Source organism: Pteropus medius, unplaced genomic scaffold (assembly GCF_902729225.1).
Source record: "Pteropus medius unplaced genomic scaffold, Ma_sr-lr_union100, whole genome shotgun sequence".
Lineage (NCBI taxonomy): Eukaryota > Metazoa > Chordata > Mammalia > Chiroptera > Pteropodidae > Pteropus > Pteropus medius.
The window spans coordinates 3,757,351-3,783,600 of record NW_024352784.1 but is presented as its reverse complement, the minus strand read 5'-3'; the positions used below and the strand labels follow the sequence as shown (position 1 = coordinate 3,783,600).

The following is a 26,250-nucleotide window of genomic DNA, read 5'->3' as shown; positions in this document are numbered from 1 at the left end:
TATACCACCCATCTGCAGCTTCAAGCATGAGTCAGCTGGGGTCTTCCCTCAGGTTACGTTCTTTCTCTCTCTCTCTCTCTCTCTCTCTCTCTCTCTCCTCTCTCTCTCTCTCTCTCTCTCTTTTCCTCTCCCCTCCCCCCACACCCTCTCCTCTTTCTCTCTCTCTACTCCCTCTGTCCAGGGAGAGTCTCAGAGCCCTGTGATTTCCTCAAGCCCCAGAGGAAGTTTTAGCATACTGGCAACAGCAGCATCACACCACTTCTGGGGACAAGTCCCAGAGTGAGCCCCATAGTCTGCCACAAGTGTGGGGAGAGGCCCCGGGCGTCTGTGTGTGTGTTGGGGTGGAGCAGCAGCTAGTGGTAGGGGAAAGGGCCCTGGGAGCCAGACCTGGGTGAGTCCCGGCCCCATTCTAAGCCTCACTCTCAATGGCCTAATGGGGCTGAGTCCCCACCTAACAGCAGTTTAGTCTACAAGTCAGAATTTTACTCAGGAGAGCTGCTGCCTCTCCAAGCAGCTCTGGGAGATTTTATCCTGGTGCCTAAGAGCATGGACTCTGAGATCTGAGAGGGGAAGGGACTTATTTAAGGCTACACAGCAGGAAAGTAGAGAGGCTAAGGCTGGAATCGAGGTCTCCTGACCCTACTGCAGACCTCCCTGTGCTACACCAGGTCATCCCCAGTTAGCCTACAGCTACTGGAGGGGAGCTGTGGACACCCCTCTCGGGGCTCAGATACCCTGGCTTGGGCCCTAGGCCCCTGCATATCATGGGCTGGAGCTCACCACTGCTCAGGTCCCGGCAGCCTGGCAGTCTTCCTCTGCCTCTGTCCACCCCTGGAATGCCACAGAGGCCTGAGAGTGGAAGTGGACGGTGGTGACTCCCATCGGGGAACATCGGCTCCAATAAACTCCTACTTCCCAAGGGACCCAAGGCCCCTGTTTCGGGGCCTGCCAGCAAGGCGCCAGGCTGCCTGGGCACAATTCCCAGTAAGTACGCCAGGGCTGCGAGCCTTTCTGGGAAACATGGGCTCCCTCTTCCCCCACCCTACCACCACCATCCTTGCCAGCTCTGCTCAGTAGGAACTCTGTGGGGCCGATGTATGGTCTGGGCGTCAGGACACCTGGGGCCAAATCCCATATTTGAGCCAAGGGGCCTTGTGCAACCTCTGCCCCCTCTGGACCTGCTTCTTCATCCGTATATTGGGGCCATGGCAATGCCCACCTAGCTGGAAAACCAGAAGGGAGAGACAAGGCTACCTGGGGTACTGTGAGCTCTGTCCTAGGGGACATGCAAGTTGGAGCTAATGGATGTCACGGTGCCTACAGAGGAGACACCAATGGGCTATGGCACTGTCGCCATCTTCAGTGGGGCAGCTCTACCCTCCCAGCCTTGAAGCCAAGCCATCGTGGGTCTTCAGGGGGCAGCCAGTGCAGCCTACAGCCCCAGTCTTCCCTGGGGGCTTTGTTGATCTTCTCCCTCCCCCCATCCTCAGCTACCCCCTGCCCACACACACTGCCCAGACATGGGAGCTGCAGTAGCTACATGTTCATCCTGAATGCTAGAGTCCAGGCCCTTGCAAAGCCCTCTGGGTTGCAGCACAAACCCACCACTCAACCGCCTCTGCCCCGGCCCAAGCCACCATCAGCTCCTGCCCACATTATTTTATTCCAGTGGCCTCCTGATGGGCCTCCCTTCTTCCATGCTGGACTTTCAATCTACCCCCAGAGAGGAGCCAGAGCAGACCTGTGAAAGGTCACTGCTCTACTCAGAAACTGTCAACAGTGCCTGCCCCATATTACCACATGTAAACGCTGAAGATCTCCTGTTGGCCTGTGAGATCTACCTTGCTGATCCCAACCCATTTCCACCCTCCCTTACCTCTCTGACCTCATTTCCTACTTTGCTCCATCCGCACAGTCCTCTTGACAATTTCTCAAACACACCTCTACCTCAGGGCCTTTGCACTTGCTGTTCTCTGCTCAGTACACCCTCCCCCCATATAGTTATCTACCTTGCTCTTTTATTTCCTCCAGGCCCCTGCTCCATTCTCATCTCCTCAGAGAGGCTTTCTCAAACCTCTAGATCTAAAACAGTCATTATCAGGCTTTATTTTTTGCTTCCAGTCCCTCTCTGACACATAATGTATCCATTTACGGACAGGTCTCCTTGCTAGCCTGAAAGCTCCATGAGGTCAGGCCTTTGTTTTGTTGGCTGCTGTATCCCCAGCACCTATAAGAGAGCCTGACTTGTCTAGGGGCTCAGTATTTGTTAAAGAGATGAATGTATTGCCTTATCAAGGGTCACCCAAGACTCTAAAACAAACTCCAATTGCACGCAATCCGCCATGTTCTTTCCCATCTCCTAGTCTCTGCTCATGCTGTGCCCTCCTCCTAGAACTCCTCCTTCTCTTCAGTTTTCAAGGCCAAGCCCCAGGCAGAGCTGTGTCCAGGAAGCCTCCCCCGCTGGCCCTGGGGCCAGTCCCTCAACATTAGACAACCCCTTCCATCTGCTTCTAGATTCTGAAAGCTCTAAGTGTTTTGGTTCCCCAGGCAGCCTGGGGGTGCCTCCTCCTGCCACTGTGGGGCAGCGTGTATAGCCTGAGGGATCACAGATAGAAGGAAGGAAAGCAGGAGGAGCAAGTCCCTGCGCTGGGATGTGGGCTGGGGACAGGATTAGCAGCAGCCTCCCAGCCTCCCAAACCCAGCTGGTCCCAGAAATGTGGGGCTGGAAAATGTCAGAATCAACTCTGGTCCATCCCCCAACTCTTCCCTGCTAGGGGGACCCATTCCTGGGCCACACACCCCCCTCAACTAGTCCAGGATTCTTAAGAAGGAGACGGGGGGACAGGGAATAAATAGAGGAAAGGGACAGCTTTATCCCTGTCCTCCCCCTTCCCACCCTCTTCCTGCTGGGTGACAAGACATTTAATTATAGATATTTGGTACCACTCAGAATCCAAATGTCCTTATTGCCTACCCTCCAAGAACCAGTTTCCATGGAAAAATCATAGCAAAGAGCCAAGGAGAAAAAGGAGAGAACCCCTATCCCTGTGGGCTCCCTGCCAAGGGGAGACAGAGAGAAGAAAGGTGACAGGAGCTGCAGCCCAGTCCTTCCTCAGCAAGGCAGGGAGGTAGCTGGGCAAGCTGGGAGATTGGGGCCATATCTGCTGGGGCCAGGTTTTGGTGCTTGGGCCTGGCTCTGCCCTACCTTACTATGTGACCTCAGACTTAGCACTCTCTTTTCTGAGTTTCAAAGTTCTTCCCACTCCAATCCCAGGCCCGGTGAATTAAATAACCACCATGAAGGTATTCAGACTGTTAGGGGTATGCAAGTGATGCCCCCATCTGCCCTCCCCCCACCCTCTCCCACAACTCTGTCCCTGTACTCAGATAGCTGGCCAATCCCACTAAAAAACAGAGACCCCTTGGGCCCTTTCACCTCTAAGACATTGATGTTCTAGGATTCAGTGGGAATCTAACAGTCTGCAATTCTAAGAATTCAGCATTGTAAGATTCCCACAGCTTTCACATTTGAAGACTAAAACATTCAGTGTCTGGCATACAGACAGCACTTAATAAAATGTTAGCCACTGCTACTGCTATTCCAATATGCTAAAGTTCTGTGAGTTGATCCATCTGGTTCTAAGATACCAGTCACTTCCTGTTTCTGGGTGACAGTTGTCGTCACACCTGTCAAATGGGTGTCAGGTGTCTGAGGGCAGTAGGTTGGACCGTACGACTGTACTTTAAGGCCAAGGTGGGGGAAGACTTGGAGTGAAGAGTGCTGATCATCCAGGCTACTGTGGGCCTAAGTGGAAATGCCAAGGGGCATGGGAGGGGCAGGGCAGGGAGGCTCCCACAGCCACCAGGAGCTATTCCTTATTCCCTGGGCTCCTAGTTCCTTACAGCTGTTGCACAGACTGCCTTTCTCTCCCAGCCACACCCGACTCCTGTTTCCCTTGACCACCCTGCAGGCTGAGTCCTTCCTATAGAGCCTTAAGGACCAGGCAGTCTAACCTCCCACTGTACGGATGGCAAAACCAAGGCCCAAGATGACTGTCCATGTTTCAGAGTGGGTCAGAGAATGAATGATCCAGGTATGGTACCGAGGCCCCTGCTCCCAAAAATGGGCAACACCACGCAGAGGGCAAATATGAACTCGACTTGGAGAGATCTGATTTTGAAGGACTCCCTGCAGCCTGGGTCCCCTCTGACTTCAGGGCTGCTCCTGGCTGCAATCACACTGGTTTCTGCCCCATTAGAAAAGTGTAACAGCCTCTTCTCTTCCCTTCTTTTTCTGGAGCCCACACCACACCATCTCCACCCACAGCCCAGGAAGCGTGACTAGAGCCCCAGTCTGAAACAAGGGAACATTGTCTCAACCATGGAGGCCAGCAGGAGGGGGTAGACAGCTGCTCCCCATCTTCCTAGAGCCAGAAAAAAAGAGACAGACAGCAGGAGAGATGCAGGCTAGCAGATGAGAGAACTTCCAAGCTTTATGAGCGGGTAGGGAATTAGGGGACGGGGAATCTCTTTTGAGCCAATTAAGTCCACCAGTTTACACTAAGGCCGGAAGTGCCCAGCCCTGTGCTCAGAAACCAGTAGGGGCAGGGAGGACAGGCTGGGGCTGGTCACTAGAAGCAGCTAGGACAGTGGAGCCTGTTTTTTTCCCTCTCTCTAGCCCCCAGGGAGGTAGTGCTCACACCAGCCACTCACTGTACAAGAGCCTGCTAGGCAGTGACCATTACACCCGTTACAGAAGGAGAAAGGTGAGGCAAAGAGCAGGGATGTGACTGATCCTAGGCCACACAAGGATCTGAAGCTCAAACCCTGCTCTTCTATCATAGACTCACTAGTTCTCTCCCCTAAGGGGTCAGAGGGGACACCAAGTTGTGCCTGGAAAGGTGAGAGGACTGGAATAGGCAAAGGCTCGGAGGCACAGAGAGCCTCTGTTGGAGGCATGGAGAAGCTTGTGTTATGGGCAGATGTGTCCCACCACATAGCCTCCTGAGGGGGCAGAGGGGCCCTAAGCTTCTCCCTAAGATCAAAAGAGACAGGGGAAGAATGTGACAGGAAGTACACCAGGAACCAATTCTGCAAAAATTCCCACCTCCTCACTGAGTCTCAATGCCTCTTCTTAGGAGCAGGCTCCCCTCCTCAGTCTCCCTGAGTCCCTTGGTTCACCCCTGCCCTCCCCCCTAATTTAGTCTTCAAGGCTCCCAGAGGAAATAATTATATGGGAAAGGCAGCTGGGAAGGGGCCCCTGGAAGGAGCTGCCCCTGCTTTCACCCTCCCCCACCTCTATGTTCCAAAGACATCAGGCACTGCGATTAGGGGCACCTGAGCTGCCCTACAAGGCTCTCAGGAGGAAAGACAGGCCCTAAATCTCCCCTATGCCCACTCCCTGCCTGCTGATTCTGCAGTCTCTGTGAGAGACACTAGAGCCAGGACCATGGGGAACTAGAGACAAGGAGAGAAAAACAAACAGAGAGGATTCAAAGGGGGCTTGAGAGGCTGGGAACCGGGAATGACCAAATTAGTCCAGGGTTTAGGGTTTCCAGGCTCCTCACTCAGTCAGGGAACACAGTGCAGGCCATGACTGAAATTACACGGGCCATCCCAGCACTGGGCCCAGAACCCAGAGCCTTGAATCTAGCTTCCAACCCAGATACCAGGGCATCAAGCCACCTAGAACCCATCTGAACCTATAGCTAAAACTCCAGGGATGGCTGAAGCCAGAAGGCAGAGGTGGAGGCTGCAGGAAGAGAGTCTTCAGGGACTGGGGTCTGGCAGAGGAAGGAGGAAGCATCTCAAGAGTCAGCAAGAAGGGGTTGGGATGAGATGAAAGTGAGCAGCAGGATGGGGGACAGTGCCTCCACCGTGACCCACAGAGGCAACCATGACTGTAGGGGCCAGAACTATTCCCAACCTCTCAAGGCTGCTGCTGTCTGCTGAGCTCCAGTAGCCCCCTCTGTGACTCTCCCATCCCCAGAGGCCCCCATTCTAATCTGAAGAGGCTCTGGCAGACCTCAGGACCCAAGAGTGCTCCAACTCTAACCCACACACTCCCCCCACCAAATTTGCACAGCACCAGCTGGAGACACAGGCACCACCTTTTCCACAACCCCCCTGACTTTACAATGGGGAGACTGAATCACAGAGAAAAGACCAGGGCCACCAATATATTTTATGGACCCCTCTGTGCTACTCTATAAAGAATTGCCTTGTACCTCTCCAATTTGCCCAGGGACAGACCCACATTTTGATCTGCCACAGGAAAGCCACATGAGGAAGGGCAAACTCATGTCCACTGTGGGCCCCCAAGCCCAAACATCATGCAAGAGTTCTGGCCAATAGGGCGGCAAGGCCCTTCAGAAAGTTCCAACACCCTCCCATCTCCTTGTGTATTTAAAACAAAGAACCAGATAGTAATCTCTAAAACCAGTCCCTGAGAAACAGCTAAAGGATGAGATTAGAACCCTGTATAATTATCTCCTAGAACACCTTGGAGCAGGTAAGAAACTTTGACATTAGCATCAGCAGAAACCTGAAGCCCCTGGGGCCTGAATAGATAGAGCCGAGGAAGAGGAGTTAAGGGGTCGCCACACCCCTGTGGTACCCTGTGTCAATACTCTTAAAACTGCCTAGGCACTTCCACGACCAGAAAAGCACCTTCAGACCTGGGTACCTGCCCAGTGAGCACTCTTAAAAGGCTCCTGTGGAAGTCAGTGCCCAAAGTCCTCCCTCAGCCCCACCCCAAAGGCCCCCCCACAAAAGACTCACCACCTGTGGCTTGCTGCAGCACTTGCTTGCTGAGGCAGGCTCATCTGGAGCCCTGGCTGTCTCGGGGGGCTTGGCCTCGGTAGAGGGCGGTACAACCACTGGAGTCAAGCAGGGCATATCCACTGGCACTGGCACAGGCACCTCACCAGAGTGGAGAGTCAGCATGTACTGCTTAGTGACATCCTCGAGTGACGGTGCCTGCAATTTGGGGTGGGCTTTGGCAGGGAAGCCCATGGGCTCTGGCACAGCCACAGGGGGGCCAACAGAAGTCGGTGGCTCAGGTACCACAATAGGCGTGAAGGTGGCAGGCACACTGGCATGACGAACATGTTTGGAGGAGGATCGGGCCTGAGACAGGCTGTTAGTCTGATCCTGATTGCCTTCCTCCCTCTGTAGCTCCTGATGGCTGCTCCGGGCTGGGCGCTTCTTGGAACCACGGCGGATGAGCCGTGGGGACAGAACATCAGCTAGTTTAGAGTCAAGGTGGAAATCACGTTGGGCACTGGGGGAGGCAGGCAGGGCTTCAGGTAGGGCCCTCTCAGACTGTGCCCGGCCCCTGGCAGGAATGGGCTCTTCTGTTTCTGCCCGCTGCTCTGCAAGGATGGGCTCACTGCTGGATGGAGGCAGCATTGGCTCGACCTCTCGGATGGGCTCCCCTCCAGGGCCCTCGAATTCAGGCCCTGCCAGCTCTCCACGACGGCTGGGGTCACTCAGAGATTTCTTCTTGGGGGCTTTGCCAGCAACCCTGTCATCCACCACACGCCCCAAGGCACCAGGCCCCTGAACAATGCTCTGAATGACCTCCTGGTATCCTTTGCTTTCTTCACTACCCACAGAACAGTCACTGTGGCCGCTGGTCAAGCCTTCATCCACAGTTGGGGCTGCTGGAAGCCCCATTTTGGGGCTCAGCGAGCCCAGGAGGTTGCTATCTACGGAGAACCCAGAGGGCTCCTCAGAGGTGGCAGTCCGGTGGCGCTGTGGAATTGGGTCACTCAGAGACCGGTAGGCCTCACCTGCCTCCCCATTGCTGAGTTCAGTCCCACCAGGGCCTGAAGGTGGGACTTTTCGTCTCCTGCGGAGGGCACCTGGTGTGGGAGGGGTATCAGGGGACACCAGGGACCACCCTCCCAGACTATCTTCGGCCCCAGGGAATTGGTTGGTCTGGGCCGAGGATGAGTTAAGGGGTCGCCACGCCCCTGTAGTACCCAGGTTGCAAAAGGCTGAAACAGGAGGCTCAGGGTCTGCCCCAATGCCCTCATCTGTCAGGCTGGACTCAGGGCCAGAGAGTTCCTCCTGGGATCGTTGCCTTCGGGTCATATCCCCTGCCCAGTCAGGGCTTCCAGTGGGGACATCACTTCCATCATCCTGCTGGGCACCCATGCGCTGGATCTTCTCAAAAACCTGACGGGCCTCTTGCACATACTGATCCTGGACGACGAGGGGCAGTGGGTCCTCCTCGGCACCTGGGCCTGCCAGCAGGAGCTCAGAGGAGCTGGGCTTCAGGGCACTGGTTCGGGGTAGGCGGCGAGCCATGGGCTTCTCAGAGCAGGTAAAGGACTTTGCCCTTCGCAGGGTGGCTGTCAAGTCCTTGAGTGTGGGGCGGGTGCCAGGTGCTGCTGGGGCTGAGGGGGTCACAGGCCCAAGTTGCCCCACCAGACCACCTGCTGATAGTGAGTCTCTGCCATCTAAGGGGCCACTCTCAAGGTCCCCAGGGCGCACGCCAGGCTTTCGGACCCTCAGCTCTGAAAGGTCTGAACGCAGGAAACTAAGCAACGTCAGTGTTTCCGAGGCAATGTCTGGATTTGACAAGGACTTTCGTTGCCCACTCTTGTCCAACTCTGATCCTCCATCCCTCAGTGCCCTCGTGGTGCCCACAGGTCCCTTGGTGCGGGTTCGAACCTGGGGCCTTAGGAGGAGCCCTTCTCCAGCTCCAAAGCTAGGGGAGCGATACACACCCCAGCCTCCAGAACCCCGACTAGCCCAAGGATCCTCATCCTTGAGGGTCTCTGTGCTGGAATAACGGCTGCTTCCACGGGAGCCTGATGGGCTGGCCAAATAGGCGGGAAAGCTCACCTTTGCCACGCGGTAAGCTCCCCCCACGGTGTCTGACAAGGGCCGAAGTCCCTCCTGGGGACCTGGTACACAGGGAGGTGAGCCAGTACCCCATTCCCGGGGTCCCTCCTCACTAGGGGCTCTTGGAGATGTTGGAGGCTCCGGGCTCCTGGCTCCCCCAGCCAAGTCCATGCTGCCCAGATTTAACCCATAACTGTCTGGCCTGCAGTCCTTATCCACGAGGAAGCTTCCAGGCCTGGGCCCCAGCCTCCCTCCCCAGCGGTGACCGCCCTCACCGTCCTGGTCCTCTTCACTGCCCGAGGAGAGGCCGCCGTGGTAGGCCGGACTCTGCGCCCCAGGCTGAGGCGGTGGGCCCTCCTCTTCCTCCTCGCTGGAGCTGGCAGCTCGGCTGCGGCTGACAGGATAGGAGGCAATGGAGGAGGAGGAGGAGCAGGAGGCCCGGGCCCCGGCCTGCGGTTGGGAGAAGCTATGCCAAGAATGTAAACCATCCGCCGGACGCTGCGCCCGCTCCTGTTGCTGCTGCTGCTGCTGCTGCTGCCGCCGCCTCCTCCCCTCGGTCCCTGGGCCGGGCAGCGGCCGCGCTGAACGCAGGCCCGCCAGGGGGAAGCACGTCCGAGGAGGTGGCGTCGGTGGCTGCCGGGGCTCCCGGGCCGGGAGCTCCCACGCGGCACCCTCCGGGCTGGGCGTCCCCGAGGCCTCAGAGTCGGCACTGGGCCGCCTGGAGCCTGGGCCACCGAAGAGCTTGCGCATCTCGGTGACGCTGGGCCAGGCCCCGCGCGCGGCGCCCTCGGCCGCTTCCTCCGCGGCTCCGGGGGAGACGCCCCCGTCCCGGGCCGCAGCGGAGTCGTCGTCCCGACGCGGCGCGTCGAAGCGCCGGGAGAGCTGGCGCACCGACGGCGAGAGGCTGCGGAGCGGGCGCGGCTGCGCGGGGGCGGCCGGGGGCCCGGACGCCAGCTTGGACACGCGCCGGGAGGGCTGGCCCGGGACAGCCGCAGCCGGCCTGCACGAGGCGCGGCGCCGCAGCCCGGGGGTGTCCGCGGCCCCCTCCCTCGGCCCGGGCCCGCCGCTCCAACGCTCCAGGAGCTTGAACGAGACGCTGCGATACAGCGGGGGCCGGGGCGCCCCGTCCGCCATGGTGGCGGCACTCACTCTGGGGGGGCTGGCCTCGGGGAACCGCGGCCAACCCCCCCTACGCTTCCGCCCCGAAGGATCGCAGCGACCGGGGTCCCGAAGGCCTGGGTCCTACAGCCGTAGTGCGGGGCGACGGGGGGGTGGCTGCGGGAGAGGGCGCAAAGACTACAGCAGAGCTTAATCTGCCGCGGCTCAAGTTTCTGCGGACGCGGGCAGCTCCGGCTCCATCCCGCGCGGTCCCTCCCGCCTCAGCGCGGATTCCCAGGCCTGGTTCCCGCACCAGCTGGTGCGACCCGGAGCATAGCGCGCGGCCTGGCCCGGTCCGGATCCCTTCCTCGGCTCTGCGCCCGCCAGCCGGCCCGCCTGCACTCGCGCTCCCGCTCCAGCTCCCGTTCCCTCCCTCTTGGCTGCTCGCTCCTCGCTCCCTTTTGTTGCAAATAAACTTTGTGGCAGAGGAAAGGGGGCGGGGGGCGGGGCCTCGAGCCCAAAAGAGGGGGTGGGCTCCCCGCGCGCACAACGCTGGGAATCGCTAGTAGGAGGGAGGGAACCAGGGAGGAGCCGAAGGAGAAACAAGACTGCCTGAGCACATGCAGACCCATGCGACCCTTAGGGCCCGAGCTGTCCCCCAAGGACTTGCTTCGACACACACGAGCTCTGAGTGTGGTCAGCTCCGCGGACATACAGCCAGGGCGACGCACACACTGCCATTCAGCTCCTTTCGCGCGGAAACATGGGGACCAACATGGCAACCTCGGACCCACAAACTCACTCGTACACACCGACACTCAGGTACACGGCTCTCCCAGCCAGGAAAGGGGAAGGGCTCGCCGCCAGGGGGAGCACTGGGCACCGCAGGCGGACTCGGGCTCTGGCCAGTCCTTGTCCCGCCCCTTCACCCGCCCATGCCACGCCCTTTATTCGGCCCTCGGAGGCGAATCCCGTTGTAACTGCTGCCAGGTCCAGCCCCTCGCAGCCCCAAACGCCCCGCCCTCTCCTACCTCTGTGGCCTGTCCAGCTCTGACCGTCTGCCAAAACTGTCCACGCCGCTCCTAAAGTCCCACCCTTTATGGCAGCGCTCCCGCCCGCTCTCCTGTTTCCAGCTGCCCGCCCAGCGCCGCGTCCCCTCTTTACTCAGTTCTTTGGAGTAAGTGGCTCTTGCACCCTCTACCGGCCAGAGTTGCCCCTCTCTCTCTTCGGAACCCCGGACTGATAAAATAGCACTCACCACCAAAAAAACGGAGGATTGGAAAGACTTCACTTCTTTTACTTCCTTTCAGTTCGCTAGTTCCTGCAGGAGCCGTTTTAAAACTAAGTCCTTCTTAAAGCACACTGCCCTTCCTTTGGCCTCATATACAAAAGGAGCTTCGACAGGAACGCCCTTGACTTGCCAATGCCAAACCTCCACTCCTACCTGCGGTTGCTCCACCCTCATGACAAGGAAGGTGTGGGTCATTTCTGCTTCTAGCTGATCCAGCCCTTGATTTCCCCTCCCACCTCTGCTCCCGGGTCGGGCAAGTCTCGCATTGTACCGGATACTGGGGCCTTCCCCTCTCCCATCTGCCTCTGCTAGGTCCCGTTCATTCTTCTGGGCCCCGCTTTGTGCGGGACAGCTCCTCTACATCTGAGTGAACGAATGGGAATTTATGGAGTGCCTTCTGTGTATGAGTAATATTATTCCATTTATTTTATTTAGCCTTCGAACCACCCTTGGTAGTCGATATTATCGCCCTTTCTACAGGTCATGAAGGAGAAGTAACTTTGACCAGTGTCAAAGTCAGGAAATGGCAGCTCTTGCTATGACTCAAATTTGGATTTTAGGTGCTTCAAACACCATGCTCTTCCAGACAGCCTTCCCTAGTCCCAGATTCCTGATGAAGAAAGGAGTTCTTTCTCCTTTGAGCCAGCAGCAATCTCCTCCTCCTTGGGCCTGCGCTCACCATCCCCAGGAACAGAAGATCCTTTTGGTCTCCTCAGCCCCAGGCCTGTGGCTGGGCCTAAGATAGGAGGCCCTGGGAGCAGGAGGCCCTTGTCCAGATGAAAGGGCAGAATGGTAGACACTCAGGGATTGCCTGACTGCCCCGAGAGAGGTAGGGCTCAGCCAGCATCCTGGGCCCTGCTTGCTGCTTCCCTTGGGTTGTGGGAAATTGCTGTAGGGAGAAAGCTCTTCCTTTTTGAGTTGAAACCAACCTCCTGTAAGTTCCAGCTTGGTTTCAGCTCTGCCTCAAAGGGACCAGAACATTTCTCCCTCTTCACTGGGAAATCAATGAAAAGGAAGAGAGTCCTGCCTGGCCTAGTCCCTTTCTGTCCTTGTCTTGCTGTGTGACCTTGGGTAAATCTCTGCACTTCCCTGGGCCTCAGCTGTCTCATCTGAAAAGTGAGGAGTGGGTTTAGGGCTTCCCCAGCGGTGCCTCTCTTTGACCCTATTTGAAGTCAGACTCTTTTCTAGAGTTTTATTTCTATTCTTTTGGGGCAGTTTTAGTATGGTTGGGGGGCGGGGACCCTCATCCCAGGAGTCACTGCTTTCCTCTGATAATGATGCCCCTTCGTTTGTAATTTGTACTTTCCCAAACTCTTTCATACCCTGTCATATTCTGTGTCCATATCACTTCTGGGATAGAAGTTCTTTTTCCCATATCACAGATGAGCAAACTGATGGAGAGGAGTGGAGACTCAGGACACAGGTTCCCAGCATCCTTCAGCTTGGCCATGCATGAGGTGAGCTGGCTTGGGGCTTTGGATGAGGGGTCCCCATGGTGGAGAGGGAGGGTCTTTAAAGATTTAGCCTGGGCCTCCCCCCAAAGGGAAGCTCACACAGTCAGAAGGTGCCTTGGCTGCTTACAGCACCTCATGAGTACCCCCACCCTCAGCCCCTTCTGATTTAGGATAAGACAAAGTCATCTGCCTGGCACGGAGGGACCTGGGTGTTTTTAGCCCTCAAAAGACTCATCTAGGAGGGGGCTGGGAGTGCTGGGCACCAGGGTGGAGAGAAGAACATGGTAGTGGGAGTCTAGAGCCGGGCCTAATGCAGGCACCTTCACAGATATGCTGGGTGACCCTAGCAGGTAACTCTCACCATTTGGGCCTCAGGCTCCTCACCTGTGAAAGAGGAATGAAAACAACTTATCTACCCAGCGAGTCCTGGCAACTCAGCGAGATCAAGGCTGTAGAATCCCTTGGAGAAATCAAGATGGGAAGGTTGTGACGGTCACAGTCATGGCCAGTGATGGGCCTTAAGTACTTAAGAGGAAGAAAGATGAGGAGCGAGAGTACCCCAAGAAAAAATGAGCTCCAGGAAGGAAATCTGGCTCCTGACTCCATTCCTGGCTCCTGACTCCTATTAGAAAATGACCTGAGATTGTCCCGTCCCTTTCCTGTACAATTAGACCTCAAGCACACAGAATTGGATTATTTATAATCTTTTGTGCATGACACATTCTCACCAGTTATTTGACTCCCGCCAAACAACAAACCAACTAAGACCTTTACAATGTCCTACATCTCATTATATAGTCCCCCCACCACTCCTGCTGCCCCACCACCCAAGATAACCATCACCTCCTGTGTTCAGCATTCTCTTGCTTTTCTTTTTATACAGTTTTATTGCAACTGCATATTTCTTTAAAGTATATGTTTTCATTTTCATTGTTTTTAAGTTTACAAAAAGCACATCTTGCTGTATATATTTTTTTGAAATCTCTTTTTACTTAATATTATACGGCTAAGATTTATCCATATGGTTGCATATCGTCAGTATGGTGCATTCTGGCTGTGTGAAATATTCCATTGTGTGAATATAGCATAGTGTATTCATCCACTCTCTTGTGGATGAGCATTTGAATGTTTCCAGGTGTTTGCTCTTGTGAACAGTGCTGCTCTGAGCATTTTGTACACTCCAGGTGCACATGCACAGAAGTGTTCGTGGCAACGGGCCATGTGACTACTTAACATGAACATGAGGAGGCATTGTTAAGATAGAATTGAATGTCTCTTCTATGTTTTTTTCTTATCCGTGTTTTATTTTCTGTAAAGTGCCTGTTTGTGCTGCTTGCCCATTCTTCTATTGGGTTATAATACTTTTTTGTACTTCATGAAAATTCTGCCCTAAACTTTCCATGCTCAGTACCCCTGGTGGCTTAGGGAGGGCTTATAATATTATCATTATTTTATAGGTAAGGAAACAGAGGCTCAGAGAAATGATGGAGCTTGTTCAAAGCTACAGTGTCAGTAACAGACCTGCACAAAGTTAATGCCTTCTGAGGCCATTGGGCTCAGCTAAGAAACCTCTGTCCCTCAAGCAGGATCAGGGCCCCCATGGTCTCCAGCATCTCTTGACTATTTCATGAACTTATTGTCTCCCTAGGAGACCTTCTTTGCCCCTGGCCCTCTTTATGTTTTTCTGAACTCTCCTCCCCAACCGTAATGATCCACATCTGTATGTGTTTATTTCATTATTGCCATTTTCTTCCATCAGACTGGGAATTCCCTGAGGGCAGGGACCCACTGCCTAGCATGATGCCTAACATACAGTAGGTTGTTTACTGGAGGAACTGTCTGTTTCCTTGTCTAAACCCTAGCCCCCTGGATTCCCTTTGAGGGTAGGGTCTGGGTCTGTATGCCTATCACCATCTCCGAAGAGCACAGAGAATGTTTGTTGAACAAATGAATGAAGGAGAGAGGAGGCAGCCTCAACCATTTCTAGGACAGATCCAAAGCCCCTGGGCTTTTCTTGCTTTGAATGGAAGTCTCCCCAAATACAAACCCTGGTTCCTGCCTCTCTGGCTCCCACATCCTTGACTCTGCCCTGCTGGCTTCCTGTCCTCAACTGCCAATAGCCAACACTCACAGATCTCCTGTCCTGAAAGTACCTTCTTTGAGCCTGGCCTTCCTCAGAGCCTTCCTCTCTTAACTTCTCCACCCATTACCTTCACTTCCTCTCCTCCATCCCCTTCCACTCTCCCTTCCTCCCTCACCCAACTCTACTGCCCTATTATGTCACCATCATTCAGAGACCTCCATGCTTTGAACTCTACCTCTCTGGTTCCTCCTCCTCCCCAGTCCCCTGATGTTGGAGTTTCAGGATTCTATCCAGACCCCCCTTCTTCTTACTCTCTCCCTCAGGAGGCCCATCTACCCCTCAGATTCAAGCTCAAAGTGGAGTGACCACTCCTCAGGCTTTGCACCTTTTCCAAGAAGCCTTTCTGGTTGTCTCCAGACCCTGTTGACTCTTAGCTCCCACCCAGGTGGAGTCCCCTACCCCAGTACAGGACACCGCCTGGGCTCCACCTGGGCTCTACCAGCCACAGAAGGCACTCTTGTCTTCCTGATACAAGATGGTGCTCTAGCAGTCACATTCATATTGTAAGTGACAAGAAGGGAGGGGAGACAAAGAACAGATACCACCTGTTTCTTAAAGATATTTCTCTTACCATATTAAACTGTCTCAGGGTACTTTGCTTATATCCCATTGGCCAGGAATAAGTTACCTGGCCATACCTAGCTGCAAGAGAGGCTGGGAAATGGAGTTTTCATCTTGGGAAGCCATATGTCCGGCTAAAAGAGAATTGATATTGTGGTTGCCACTTAGCTGTCTCTGTTACAACTTCCTAGGGGTCCCCAGTTCCTGGGACTGGCTGGGGCAGGTGGGCACTCGGAAGGCAGATGAAGAAAGGGAAGGGAGGGGAGGGAGGGAGGGAGGCAGGGGGATCTACTATTTGGGTTAGAGAAAGGCTGCGTGGCCTTGGAAAGTCAGTTTCTACATCTGGGCCTCGGTTCCCCCTTCTATAACAGGAAGTATTATAAAGATTAAGTGAGAAGATGTGTGTAGAGCATATTGCATGATGCCTGGAAATTGCAGAGCCCAGCAAGTGGTCACTGCTGTCATTGTTGCAGGTCCCCAGTGCTTCCTGGATTGGCAGCTAACCATTATTCTCTAGCCCTGCCAACTCTCCAGCCTCATCTCAGGCCACAACCCTTATCCTTCCTCCAGTAGCTTCCATGCCTTTGCCTGTGCTGATCTTGGTACCAAGAACACTCTTATCTTCTTTCCTTCAGTCTAGTTACATCTATCCTTCAAGACCCACCCTGCACTGCTCTATCCCCTGGGAAATCTCCAACTCATAGAATAATCACCTTGGACCCCTTCGAGCCCTCATGGTTCCTCTGCTCCTCACCATACTCCATATCTACAGCCTGGTCTGTGTTCTCTCTGTTCTCACTCCAGCAAGTAGACATCCCCGGGGTAAGCCCTCAACCCTCGCCCCATCACTGAGTATGCTCTGGTTAAAATGAGGAGGGAGAAGGGGGATGAAGAGGAGGAAAGAGACAAAAGGAGAGAGAAGAAAAGGAGCAATTTGAGCCCCCAAAATGGCACTTGGAGTCCCTGGTACTGGCATGTAATAAATGATTTTCCTTTAGAGGAACAGATGGAGCTCATGGATTATGGCACTTGCTCTCAAGAAAGTGTGCTGAGTTGTTTTTTTTTTTTCTTGAAAGACCAGCTGCCTCCCAGGTAAAAGAGAAATAGAAATTGTGGCAATCCCCTGCTTAAAGTTTCTTGTTTAGAAATCTCCTATGATGATTTCTAGAGATAGACACTGTAGAAAGGTGTGTGCTAAAAAGGCAAAATCACTATAAGAGTAACATTTATTGCATGCTTACTATGTTCCAGGCATTGTTTAAGTGCTTTGCACATATTAATTAATTTAATCCTCACAAAAACTTTACAAGATAGATTTCATTATTATTCCCATTTTACATTTAGGGAAGTTAAGGTACAAGGAGGTTAACTAACTTGCCCAGAACAACACAGCTAGTAAATGGTAGAGCCAGGATACTCACTCAGGTGGCCTTGCTCTGAAATCTGTAACCTCTATTCTGCTTTGCAAAGGGAAGCTGGAAATGGAATTTACCTGTGGCCCACAATTTTCACTCTTAGAAAAGTAACCACAAGGTCACAGTTCTCAGTAGTCTCCTGAGACTGTCATCTGGGTTTCTATAGGGGCTCAGCCTGGGCCATGGACAGAGGCCCTCCACCTTCTGCTCTCCCTCTCGCCCACTCCTCCATCAGAAGCGACCAAAGAGATTGGTCTCAGGACTTGGAACAAGATGCAGTGTGGGTAATATCTGTACTGCTAGGCATGGCATGGTGCTATATAGGGAATAAGAACCATCCTCGGTCTTCTGACATTCCCAAATTTCTATCTTACTTTGGTCCACAAAATAAAAGTTCCCTCTGTCCAAATTTTCAGCCTCTCCAGCAAGGGTACTTGGAATGGATTCTCAGGGTGGGCTGGGCCTGGTTTCCCCACTCCCCAGCTGCAAGCACACCTCTGGCATTACTACCGAGTTTAGCTTCTCCAGAGTCCTTCTCTGAATGGCCCCATTGCACAACAGCTTTGGAGATTAGGCAGGCTAAAAGGAAAATATTGGATCAGTTATACAGTCCTTCCCCTCCTTGCCTCGTCCCTCTGTCCATTCCTCTTCCTTTCTAAAAAAGGAAGACTCTCCTTGCCATCTTGGTTCTATCATGTACAAGGTCTGTGGTATACCAGCAGCCAAGAGCAGGCCCGATTGTTCCACTGGAAACTCAGTGTTCCAAGGAAAACTGAGATTTGGGAGGAGGGAATAAGGCCTGCAGGAGAAGTTAGAGGGGAGGAGGGGCGGTGGGGAGAAGAGATAAAGAAAAAGCAGACATGATGGGGACCTGCAGAGGTGCGGCTGAAAGGAGAGGTATGCAGGTGAGGAGAACTTGGGAGGGCCTTCCCTGGTATGATTCCCCTTTGCTGCGTCCTCGGGACCTTCAGTAAAGATGCCTTTCCAAGACTTTTTAAGGCTTGGGTCTGTGTTTGAGATACCTCCATATGAGATGGCCTCCAGGTAGCCTTCCAGGTACCTGCAGGCCAGAATGATGGAGCTGAGAGGGCAGGAGAGGAGCCCAGTGGGAGTAGTCTGTCTTGAGACTGGTTGGCAGGCCCGTGACCATGGGACCTGCATGTTTTAGCCTCCTGGGATGGCTCTGAGTCTCCTCAAGCTGCTGATTTCTCCTTTTAGAATGAAGCAATGTTGAAGGGTTATTTCCCCTAATGGAGGGGTCCTGGTGGAGGTGTCCCAGATATCGAGGACACCCTGAGCCTGCAAGAGGCACATTTGAAGAGGTGGGCAAAGGAAAAGTAAGGTCTGGGGCTCTTCCTGGCATTTAATGCTTTGGTCCCACCCAGCTCCTTTTCTTGTCACCTGCTTTCTCACATACCCAACTCCCTGAGCTTAGTTGAAACTCACTGTTGCTTTACGGCCAGGCTCAGTGCATCTCTGCCTCTGGGTTTTGTGTGCATAGAGCCTTCCACCAGGAGCTGCCTCTGTCTTTCTGTTTTTTGGATTCTTCACCACCTCTGCTAAGAGGCACTCTCTGATTTCTTCCTCCACAGCTTGGAGCACCTGGCACACTCCTGCCATTCTGTGGAGAGTGGCCATGGGATAGCTCTTGTTTCTAGGCTTTCATACACAGGAGGCCACATGCCCTCTACCCCAGCTCTCTGCCCATCTGCCCTATAGGCAGAACTTAGCATAGGGCTGGCCCACGCTGCACTAATATGCTCCCCGCTTCTGTTTGCCGAGCTCCTACTCAACCTTCAGCATCTGGTTTGGATGCCCCACCCTCAGAGAGCTCTTTCCTGACTCCTTGGACTGGGTCATGGGGATCCTCTGGGCACCCAGTCCCCCTAAGCCATACTTCCCTCTGTCACAACTTTGACATCATTGTCAGTATTTCCAGTAGTTGGGAGCCTGTATGGAGCAGGTCTAGGGCTGGTTCTTCTGGGTCCCCAGAACCAGACCAGGCCTAAACACAAAGTGTCAGTAAAGGTTTGCTGAATGAATGGAACATAACACTCAGAGAGCTCATATTTATCCTTCAAAAACCGGCTCAAATATCTCTCCCCAGAAGGTCTCATTTCCCCCTCCCATCTTTCCTCACTCCTTTTTCGGTGACTCCAAAGCATGCAGCATGCTCCTCAATTACAATACATGTCACACTATATTTTTGTGAGCAGCTTAACATGGCTTCCCCAATTCTCCATGGCTGACTGGGACCTTCTGGAGAGCCAGGCTCAGGCTTGTCTGTCTCTGTGCCCACAGGACCTGATCCAGTAAAAGGGCTCAATAAATATTGTTGCTGAGATTTTGAGGTCTATGAGGGACCTCATTCCATGCCCAGCTGAGCTAAGCTCTAATTCTCTGCATGGTTTGAGTTGATGGGGCTTCTGGTACATCGGCCACAGGGGAAACACTATGGCTGTCCAGGCCCCACGTGTCCTGCTTTGGTGGAATCAGCGACCCTGCCGCTGCCATTTGACTGTGAGTTTCTGTAGCAGCTCATGTGGCCGCTGGCGGAACTTCTTCTGGGTGAAGTAGAAGAGGATGGGATCCAGCACACTATTGGCACTGGCGAAGGGCCGTGTGCCTTTGTAGGCGGCTGCAAAGGTCTCTAACACGGGGCAGGGGACACCGGGTGTAGAGCGCACTGCCAGGTAAGCTGTCTTGGTGATATGGAAAGGTAAGAAGCTGATGGCAAAGGCAGCTGCCACCACCACCGCCATGTGGGCTGCCTTGCTACGCCGCTCCTGGGCCACAGGTCCTGCTGGGCCATCCTGGCGGCACAGACGGCGGGCCAGACGGCAGTAACAGGCCAGCAGGGCAGCAAAGGGCAGCAGGAAGCCGATGACCGTGAGGGCCATGCCATAGGGCAAGTAGCGGGTGGCCAGGGCGGGTGGGCTTAGGTCGTAGCAGACGGTACGGTTACGCTGGATGCCTGTGGCAGCAAAGAAGGCTGTGGGTAGGCATTGGGTTGTCACAGCCAGCCACACAGCCCCACACACTAGCCAGGCAGCCCGGCGACCCCCACGCTTGTGCCAGGGGGCCAGAGGGTGGCAGATGCCCAGGTAGCGCTGGAAGCTGATGCAGGTGAGGAAAAGGATGCTGCCGTGTAGGTTGGCATAGAAGAGGAAGCGGATCAGGCGGCAGGTGAGGTCGCCAAAGGGCCAGTGGTCACCTTGGGCATAGTTGTAGATGAGCAGGGGCAGGGAGCAGGCATACAGCAGGTCAGCCAGGGCTAGGTTCAGGGTGTACACGGCTGTGCGGGTCAGGGCCCGGCGAGATGTGCAAATCTGGGCAATGACACAGGCATTCAGTGGTAGGCCGGCCACCAGAACCACTGAGTACACAGGTGGCAGTAGCAGTTGCTTGAAGTTTTCTCGGTAGACACAGGTGGTGGGTGGTGAGCCCAGAGATTGGTTTGTGTCATTGTACCACTCCATGGCTGCCTGACCAGGCTTCCTACATCTGGAGAGGCTGGGGAAGCAACACACAACCTGTCAGTGACCACACTCACTAACCACCCAGTAGGCCCCTGCCCCTCTAGATCTCCCCACCTAAGCTATCTCTGATACTGACCATGTCATGGAAGACTCACATAGCTCTCACTTCAAGGAAACCTGGACTACAATAAAGATCGAGCTTGGAAGAAATGCAATTTACTTTTTTTTTTTTATAATATTCATGTTCTACCAGTCTTCCTGGTGAACTTCTTTTCTTTCTTCAAAATCTTAGTCACATTTCTCTTCTGTAAACGGAGATTGATGGACTTTGGTTTGAACCCCAACTCTGCTACTTAGTAGTTATGCGATCTTGGGCTAGTGGTATACCTTTTCTGAGTCTCGGTTTTCCCATCTGAAAAATGCGGGAATGATGCACCCACTTCTCAGGACGTCATGACGTTAGAGGCACTATATCATGCTACGCAGGGCTTCCCTGGGCTCCCTGGTGTTTGGAGATTGTGGTCATGGCTGGCCAGTCTGTCTGTCTCTCCCCCACAGACCAGGAACCTCTTGAGAAGGGCTAGGTCTAGTGCTTCTTTGTGTCTAGAGCCCAGCCCAGGGTCCCAGGGTAGAGAGGGCCCAGTAACTCAATTAAACAACATGAACAAAATGTCCACACACCATGAGCTCACCAAGGACAGCTCCCACTTCCTCCGCCTGGACTCCACCTTTCAAAATCATGGTTCTTCTTTCGCTTGCGGTTTTCTTATCTGTAAATTGAGGGAAGCGGGTGATTCAGAAGTTCCCTAAGCCTTCTTCTAGTTGACTTGAGGCTACAACTGGTCTAGCAGAGCCACTGAAGTCACAGCGCTCCCTGGTGGCTAGAGTGAAAACAGCTTCCCTGAAGGCAAATCACAGAGGGAGGTCAACAGCTTACTTTATAGGGAGGGAAATCCAGACAGTGAGGGGTGATGACTGCTCAATCTTAGTGAGTTAGAGGCAGAGCCAGAGCATGAGCCCAACTGCATGACTCAGAGGAAACTTAATGTAGCCCATGGACATGGAACGTAGAGGTTACAAGCCCAGCTTTAGAGAACCAGGTAGGCCTGGTTCAAATCCTTGCTCCCCTTCTTCCATGCTGTTCAACCCAGGACATGTCACTTGCCTTTTCTGGGCCTGTGTTCTCATCAGCAAAATGTATCAGGCTGGGTTTTGTGGGGAGCCAGTAGCACAAATGCCTTAAAGGGTCCCCTGATGTTGTAAGTCTGACTTCTTGATGCCCACCTCCCACCTAGCATTTCCACATTTACTGTTATCTAGGGAGAATTCACCATTTAAATCCAATAGGCCAGTAAGACAAAACCATCGATATAGTGAGTCAAATCCTCCCCCTCCCTATTTTAGAGGTGGGAGAAACTAAGGCCCAGAAAAAATATGCACTCAGAAGGTGATAGAAGGTTGAAGCCGAGTGTATGGGCTCTGGTCCAGATGTCCAGGTTCAAATCCTCACTCTGCCACATGTGAGCTATGTGGCCTTAGGCTCATCACTGAACCTCTGTGCTTCTGTTTCCCCATCCATAATATGGGATAATTTAGCACTTGCTTCATAGGGCTGTTGTGAGGATCAGTCAGTGCCTGACAAAGGGCAAGTGTTAGCTGCTTTTAATGTGAATGCATCAGCTAAGTAAAGTTATGAGATTTGTAAAAGTTATATTAAAGGAAACATAACTCCCCACACCAATATTTTCCAACTTAAAATTTGATTTAGATGAAGATATTTTACCCAGATTCTGGGCAACTGCAAAACGATGATGTTTGGATTCTCTGTGTTCCACACCTTATATCACCTTTAGTTACCAAAGATTCTTTGTGGGGCTTCAGCCCATGAGTTCGGAGTGCTGGGTGCTCAGTTGACTAGTTAGGCACAAGGGAGAAGCCAAGGAGGAAGCACAGCAGTCCCGCCTTTGTAATAAGGAAGCCAAGATTAGTACAGGCAAGAGAAAGTTCATTCATTCATGTCTTCATTCATTTCTTCGGGCCATTCTTTCATTCATAAACTCATTCTCTGGTTTTCACACGCCAGGCATTTAATTAATATTTATTTCTTGATGGATGCATGAGGGCACAGTATATAGATATAGATGTAGGTAGATAGATACAGATACAGAAATACATATATACATATACTTATACCTATACATATATATCTGCTTGTCTGAGGGGGTAGACCAGTGCAAGCCAGAGGATGGAAGAGACTTTTCAAAGGAGGATGAAGGTTGAAGCAAGACCCTAATGGTTGAAGACGGTTTCTGTGGGTAGACTGGGGTGTGAAGCCCCCTAGGGTGTCCCCAGGTGAGGAGGAAGGTGGAGCAAGCAGGGCCTAAGAGGAGAGCAGTCTGCTGGGGCAGAGGGTCATGGTGAGGAGGAGGAAACTGGTGGAAGGAACTGTGCTGTGCCCCTGAACCCTCCTTTGGGAGGCCTGCTGCCCTCAGACACCACCGCAGAGACAGCGCTCCACCTTAGATGACTGGAGACTCCAGTCATTTTCTGCCCCCGACTCCCTGGTGAGATGGGTACACTTAGAAGGAAGCAGAGCTGCATGAGGGGATCCAGGGCAAACCTTCAGGTCTGCTCCAGGAAAGGCAGGCCTGGCTGTCACCCTGAGAACATCCATTCTGCCTTCTGAGGACTTAGGAGTTACTCTTCCAGGTCTTGGCAGGAGTTGGTTCTGAGGAAGGGCTTGCGTGGCCCCTGCCACTGGGCAGCAGATGACATTAGCTCCCTCTAGCTCTCACAATCTGTCATCTACTCTTGGGCCCCGAGCCCTGGACCAGTTCAGACTCCAGCCTCTTCCTGGGCTACAGCTACTCTGCCCACAGTGGGGGGCTTTCGATTACCTCTTTCCCTGCATCGCTCTGTCCTCTGGGGAAAAGCTCAAACCTCTGCTCTGATAGTCATGCTCCTGCAGAGCCTCTAGCCTCATCTGAAATACCGCAGGTCCCTCCAACCTACCTGTCCCTTTCTCTCTTGTCACACTGTTCCCAAGATATCGAGGTTGCCACACAGCCACTCACAGCCAGAGATCCAGACTTCCTCTCCGGCCTCCTCATCTTTACTGTCTGCTTTACACAAAGTGCCATTTAACCTATCTTTGCTCATCAAAACTCCAAGTGTCCATCAAGTTCCAGATTCAATCTTGCTTCTTCCTTTTCTGATGCCCTATCTGGGTAGAGTAACTTCCTCTATGTTCCCCAACCCTGTGGACCTCCTCTGGGCAATAAGCCCAGCTTGCCTGCCCAATGTCACAGTGCCTTGTATCCCAGACCCACCTCACTCTGGTCTGTGGCCAGGAGACACAACCAAAACTCACATGCAGCCTCCTGTTCCTGAAGTGCTTCTTGTCCCTGAAGCGCCTTGGTGGCCCCAAGTGTGTAGCAAGGAGAAGCCAGACGTGAGGCTCCCACTGTCCTGCCCTCAGCCCAAGTTTCAACACCTCTGACAGGGCGGGCAGCTTCCTCTGTTTCCTGGCAGGGCCGTCTCTGACTGAAATAGCCCCCACGGGGAGCCACCCCCTCCCTAACACCCCTAACACCAAGCTCTGGCGGAAACTGGGCCTAGAGGAGTAAGGAGGCGGAGAAACGGTCTCCTTCCCAGAACCCTTTCCCACCCCAGCAGAGGAAAGAGGAGAGTAGAGAAAGAGGAGTGTGTGTGTGGGTGGGTGGGTGGGGGGGACCAGAGGCTGCTTACCAGTGCCACAAACCCAGCAGCTTCCTTTCTCCTCAGCCCCCTATGTTTTCTCATCTGTCAAACGGGCAGGTTGGTGATTAAATAGTTTCTGGTTCCTTCTTCAGCTGTAATACCCAGTCATCTTCCCAGTCACCCACTCCTTCATCCACCTCTCCTTTCTCAATCCATTCAATATCTCATTTACAGACATGCCCATCCCTCTATGTGGCAATCTACTTATGCACTTACTTATTTAGCCACCCTCTCCTGTCCTTCTTCGGTCTTCCTTTTCTCTACAGCCTTTACTGAGCACTGACTATATGTCATCAGATACTTCCATATTTCCCCATTTAGCAGTCCCTGCCTCCTTCCCCACTGCAGGTCTGGAGCTCACAGGGGAGTGATGGGTGTCGGTTGCGGGGATGGAGGTGATGCCCTAAGAACTCACACGAGTTCTCCCTGCCTGTGCCAAGTCCTCCTCCCACCCCTTCTCACCGCCAGACCAGGACTCAAGAGCTATTAGAACAACTAGAGGAGGGGATGTGGCTCCTCACCTCACTGTCTCAAAGAAGCCAGCTCCAGTGGTGGAGGCAACACTCAGGAAGGTGACCTGGAGGAGGTGGGCTTAGATTTGGAGCAGCTGAGGTAACTAGGGGAGGAGGGACAGGGTGGTTCAGGGAAAGGACACTGCCTTGGAAGTTTGAGGCCCAGGTTCTCGTTCCACTTGGCCCTTACTCACTGCGTGACTCTGGACAAGCCCCTTCCTCTCTTTGAGCCTCTTTAGTAGAATGTGGTGACACTGGCCACCAGCAAGTGTGAGGATGGACTGCCAAAGGGAGGGAGGATCCTTTTTACCCTGCGAGGTATAAGCACCGACCTTACTCACAAACCCATTTTATAGGCAAGGGAATTGAGCAACCAAGTTGGGGCCAAAAGTTCAAACCAAACTGAGAAAATTTAAGTTTAAACAGCTGGTAAACACTTCATCAATTGTGCATGGATTGGGCACCTACTGCATATTCAAGTCAGTGCTAGGAAGTCACTTGTGCCAGTTAAGAGTGTGGACTTCTCGGTCTGATTTGAGCTGTGCTGGGACCCATGAGAGGCCTGCTCTTCAGTCCAGTAGCCAGTCTTCCAGGATGACCTCCCCTGGTCACCCCCACCAGGATGGGTCACTGTGTGTCCCAAGAATAGAAGCAACTATGAGGGCTTCCTGGGAGTGTCATCTTGGGTTTGGGTTTCAGTTCCTGTCAGCTGGGTTGGGCTCAGGAGGAAGAGCTTAGGTGTTAGGACTCATAGGTACACCTGGGAGGGGCGATCAGGACAGGTTCCTGTAGAAGACATGTCTATTGCTGGGCCTTAAAGGGTCAAGGGGACTTGGACTCTGAAGATTGAAGAGAACATCTCAGGTAGGAGGCGTAGAGGTAGGGAATGGGCCTACCCTGTGTGAGAAATGAAAAATAAATATTGTGGCTAGAGCATGGGATGAGTTGTGCAAAGAGGGGGCCAGATGGGAGGCCAGAACCCAAATGCTACTGCCTTGCTCCTGAGCTCAGCCTCAGCCTTCCCCGCCTGGCTTTCTAGCCTCTAAGCTTACATACAAGCTGTTTTCTCTGCCTAGGATGCTTTTTCCCACCTTCTTTGAATAATCCTTACTTATCCTTCCTGTAGTTTTCTCATCTGTGAAATGAGAATGATTATTGGTATCTACCACATAGGCTGGTTTAAGAATTAAATGACACCATGTATGTGAGGTGTCCTGGCACACAGTAGGTACACAATAAACACTTGTTAATGGAATGGCCAATTCCAGGCCCCACCTAAATGCCCCCACGTTGGGCTCCCTCAACTCACCACAGTCTATCTGCAGCTCTAGGTAGGTGGGGTGGGGGACTCTTCTTTCCATTTTACAGATGAAGAAACTAAGATTGAGGAAGGACCAGTGAGGTTCCCAAGATGTCCTAGCCAGGTGGCAATTTAACAGGGTCTTTCTGACTCTACAGCCCCCTTTTCCAAGTTCCCCCAAAGTCCAGGGGACTCCCAGGGAAATGTCTTCCCTGCACTGAGGGCCTATGGCCATGAGATGGCGCCAGCAAACTGCCCAGGACGGCCAGCCTCACCTTCAGAAAAGTGGCCTTGGGCTGGGTGGCAGGTCTGCACACAGCAGGGGCCTCCCCTTTGGGATTGGCACTGAACAACCTCAGGACCAGGTTCCCAGCCTCCTTTCCTC

The 26,250-nt window shown here is 53.5% G+C and overlaps 2 protein-coding genes and 1 long non-coding RNA gene across 20 annotated transcripts in view; 1 reads left to right on the top strand and 2 right to left on the bottom strand.

Moving 5' to 3' along the window:
• The window catches only part of ARHGEF17 (Rho guanine nucleotide exchange factor 17), a 54,547-nt gene extending 44,163 nt beyond the window's left edge, over nucleotides 1-10,384 (bottom strand). For both annotated transcript variants that reach the window (XM_039847980.1, XM_039847981.1), the window contains exon 1: nucleotides 6,781-10,384. In XM_039847980.1, coding sequence (XP_039703914.1) covers nucleotides 6,781-9,987 — 3,207 coding nt within the window. In that variant the 5' untranslated portion in view covers nucleotides 9,988-10,384. The remainder of the gene's footprint in view (nucleotides 1-6,780) is intronic.
• A 502-nt stretch (nucleotides 10,385-10,886) lies between these two features.
• Nucleotides 10,887-13,977, top strand: LOC120590325 (uncharacterized). The gene is made up of 4 exons (XR_005649678.1): nucleotides 10,887-11,426; nucleotides 11,555-12,071; nucleotides 12,625-12,699; nucleotides 13,072-13,977. It is a non-coding gene; the product is annotated as an uncharacterized LOC120590325 (long non-coding RNA).
• A 2,631-nt stretch (nucleotides 13,978-16,608) lies between these two features.
• The window catches only part of P2RY6 (pyrimidinergic receptor P2Y6), a 39,776-nt gene continuing 30,134 nt past the window's right edge, over nucleotides 16,609-26,250 (bottom strand). For 6 of the 17 annotated variants that reach the window (XM_039847992.1, XM_039847997.1, XM_039847988.1 and 3 more), the window contains 2 exons: nucleotides 20,976-21,064; nucleotides 16,609-20,328 (listed from right to left, as the gene is read on the bottom strand). In XM_039847992.1, coding sequence (XP_039703926.1) covers nucleotides 19,308-20,294 — 987 coding nt within the window. In that variant the 5' untranslated portion in view covers nucleotides 20,295-20,328; nucleotides 20,976-21,064 and the 3' untranslated portion in view covers nucleotides 16,609-19,307. Of the gene's footprint in view, nucleotides 20,329-20,975; nucleotides 21,196-23,623; nucleotides 23,923-24,041; nucleotides 24,096-26,250 lie in introns of those variants that run through there. The other 11 variants (XM_039847987.1, XM_039847989.1, XM_039847990.1 and 8 more) reach the window with 7 other exon arrangements.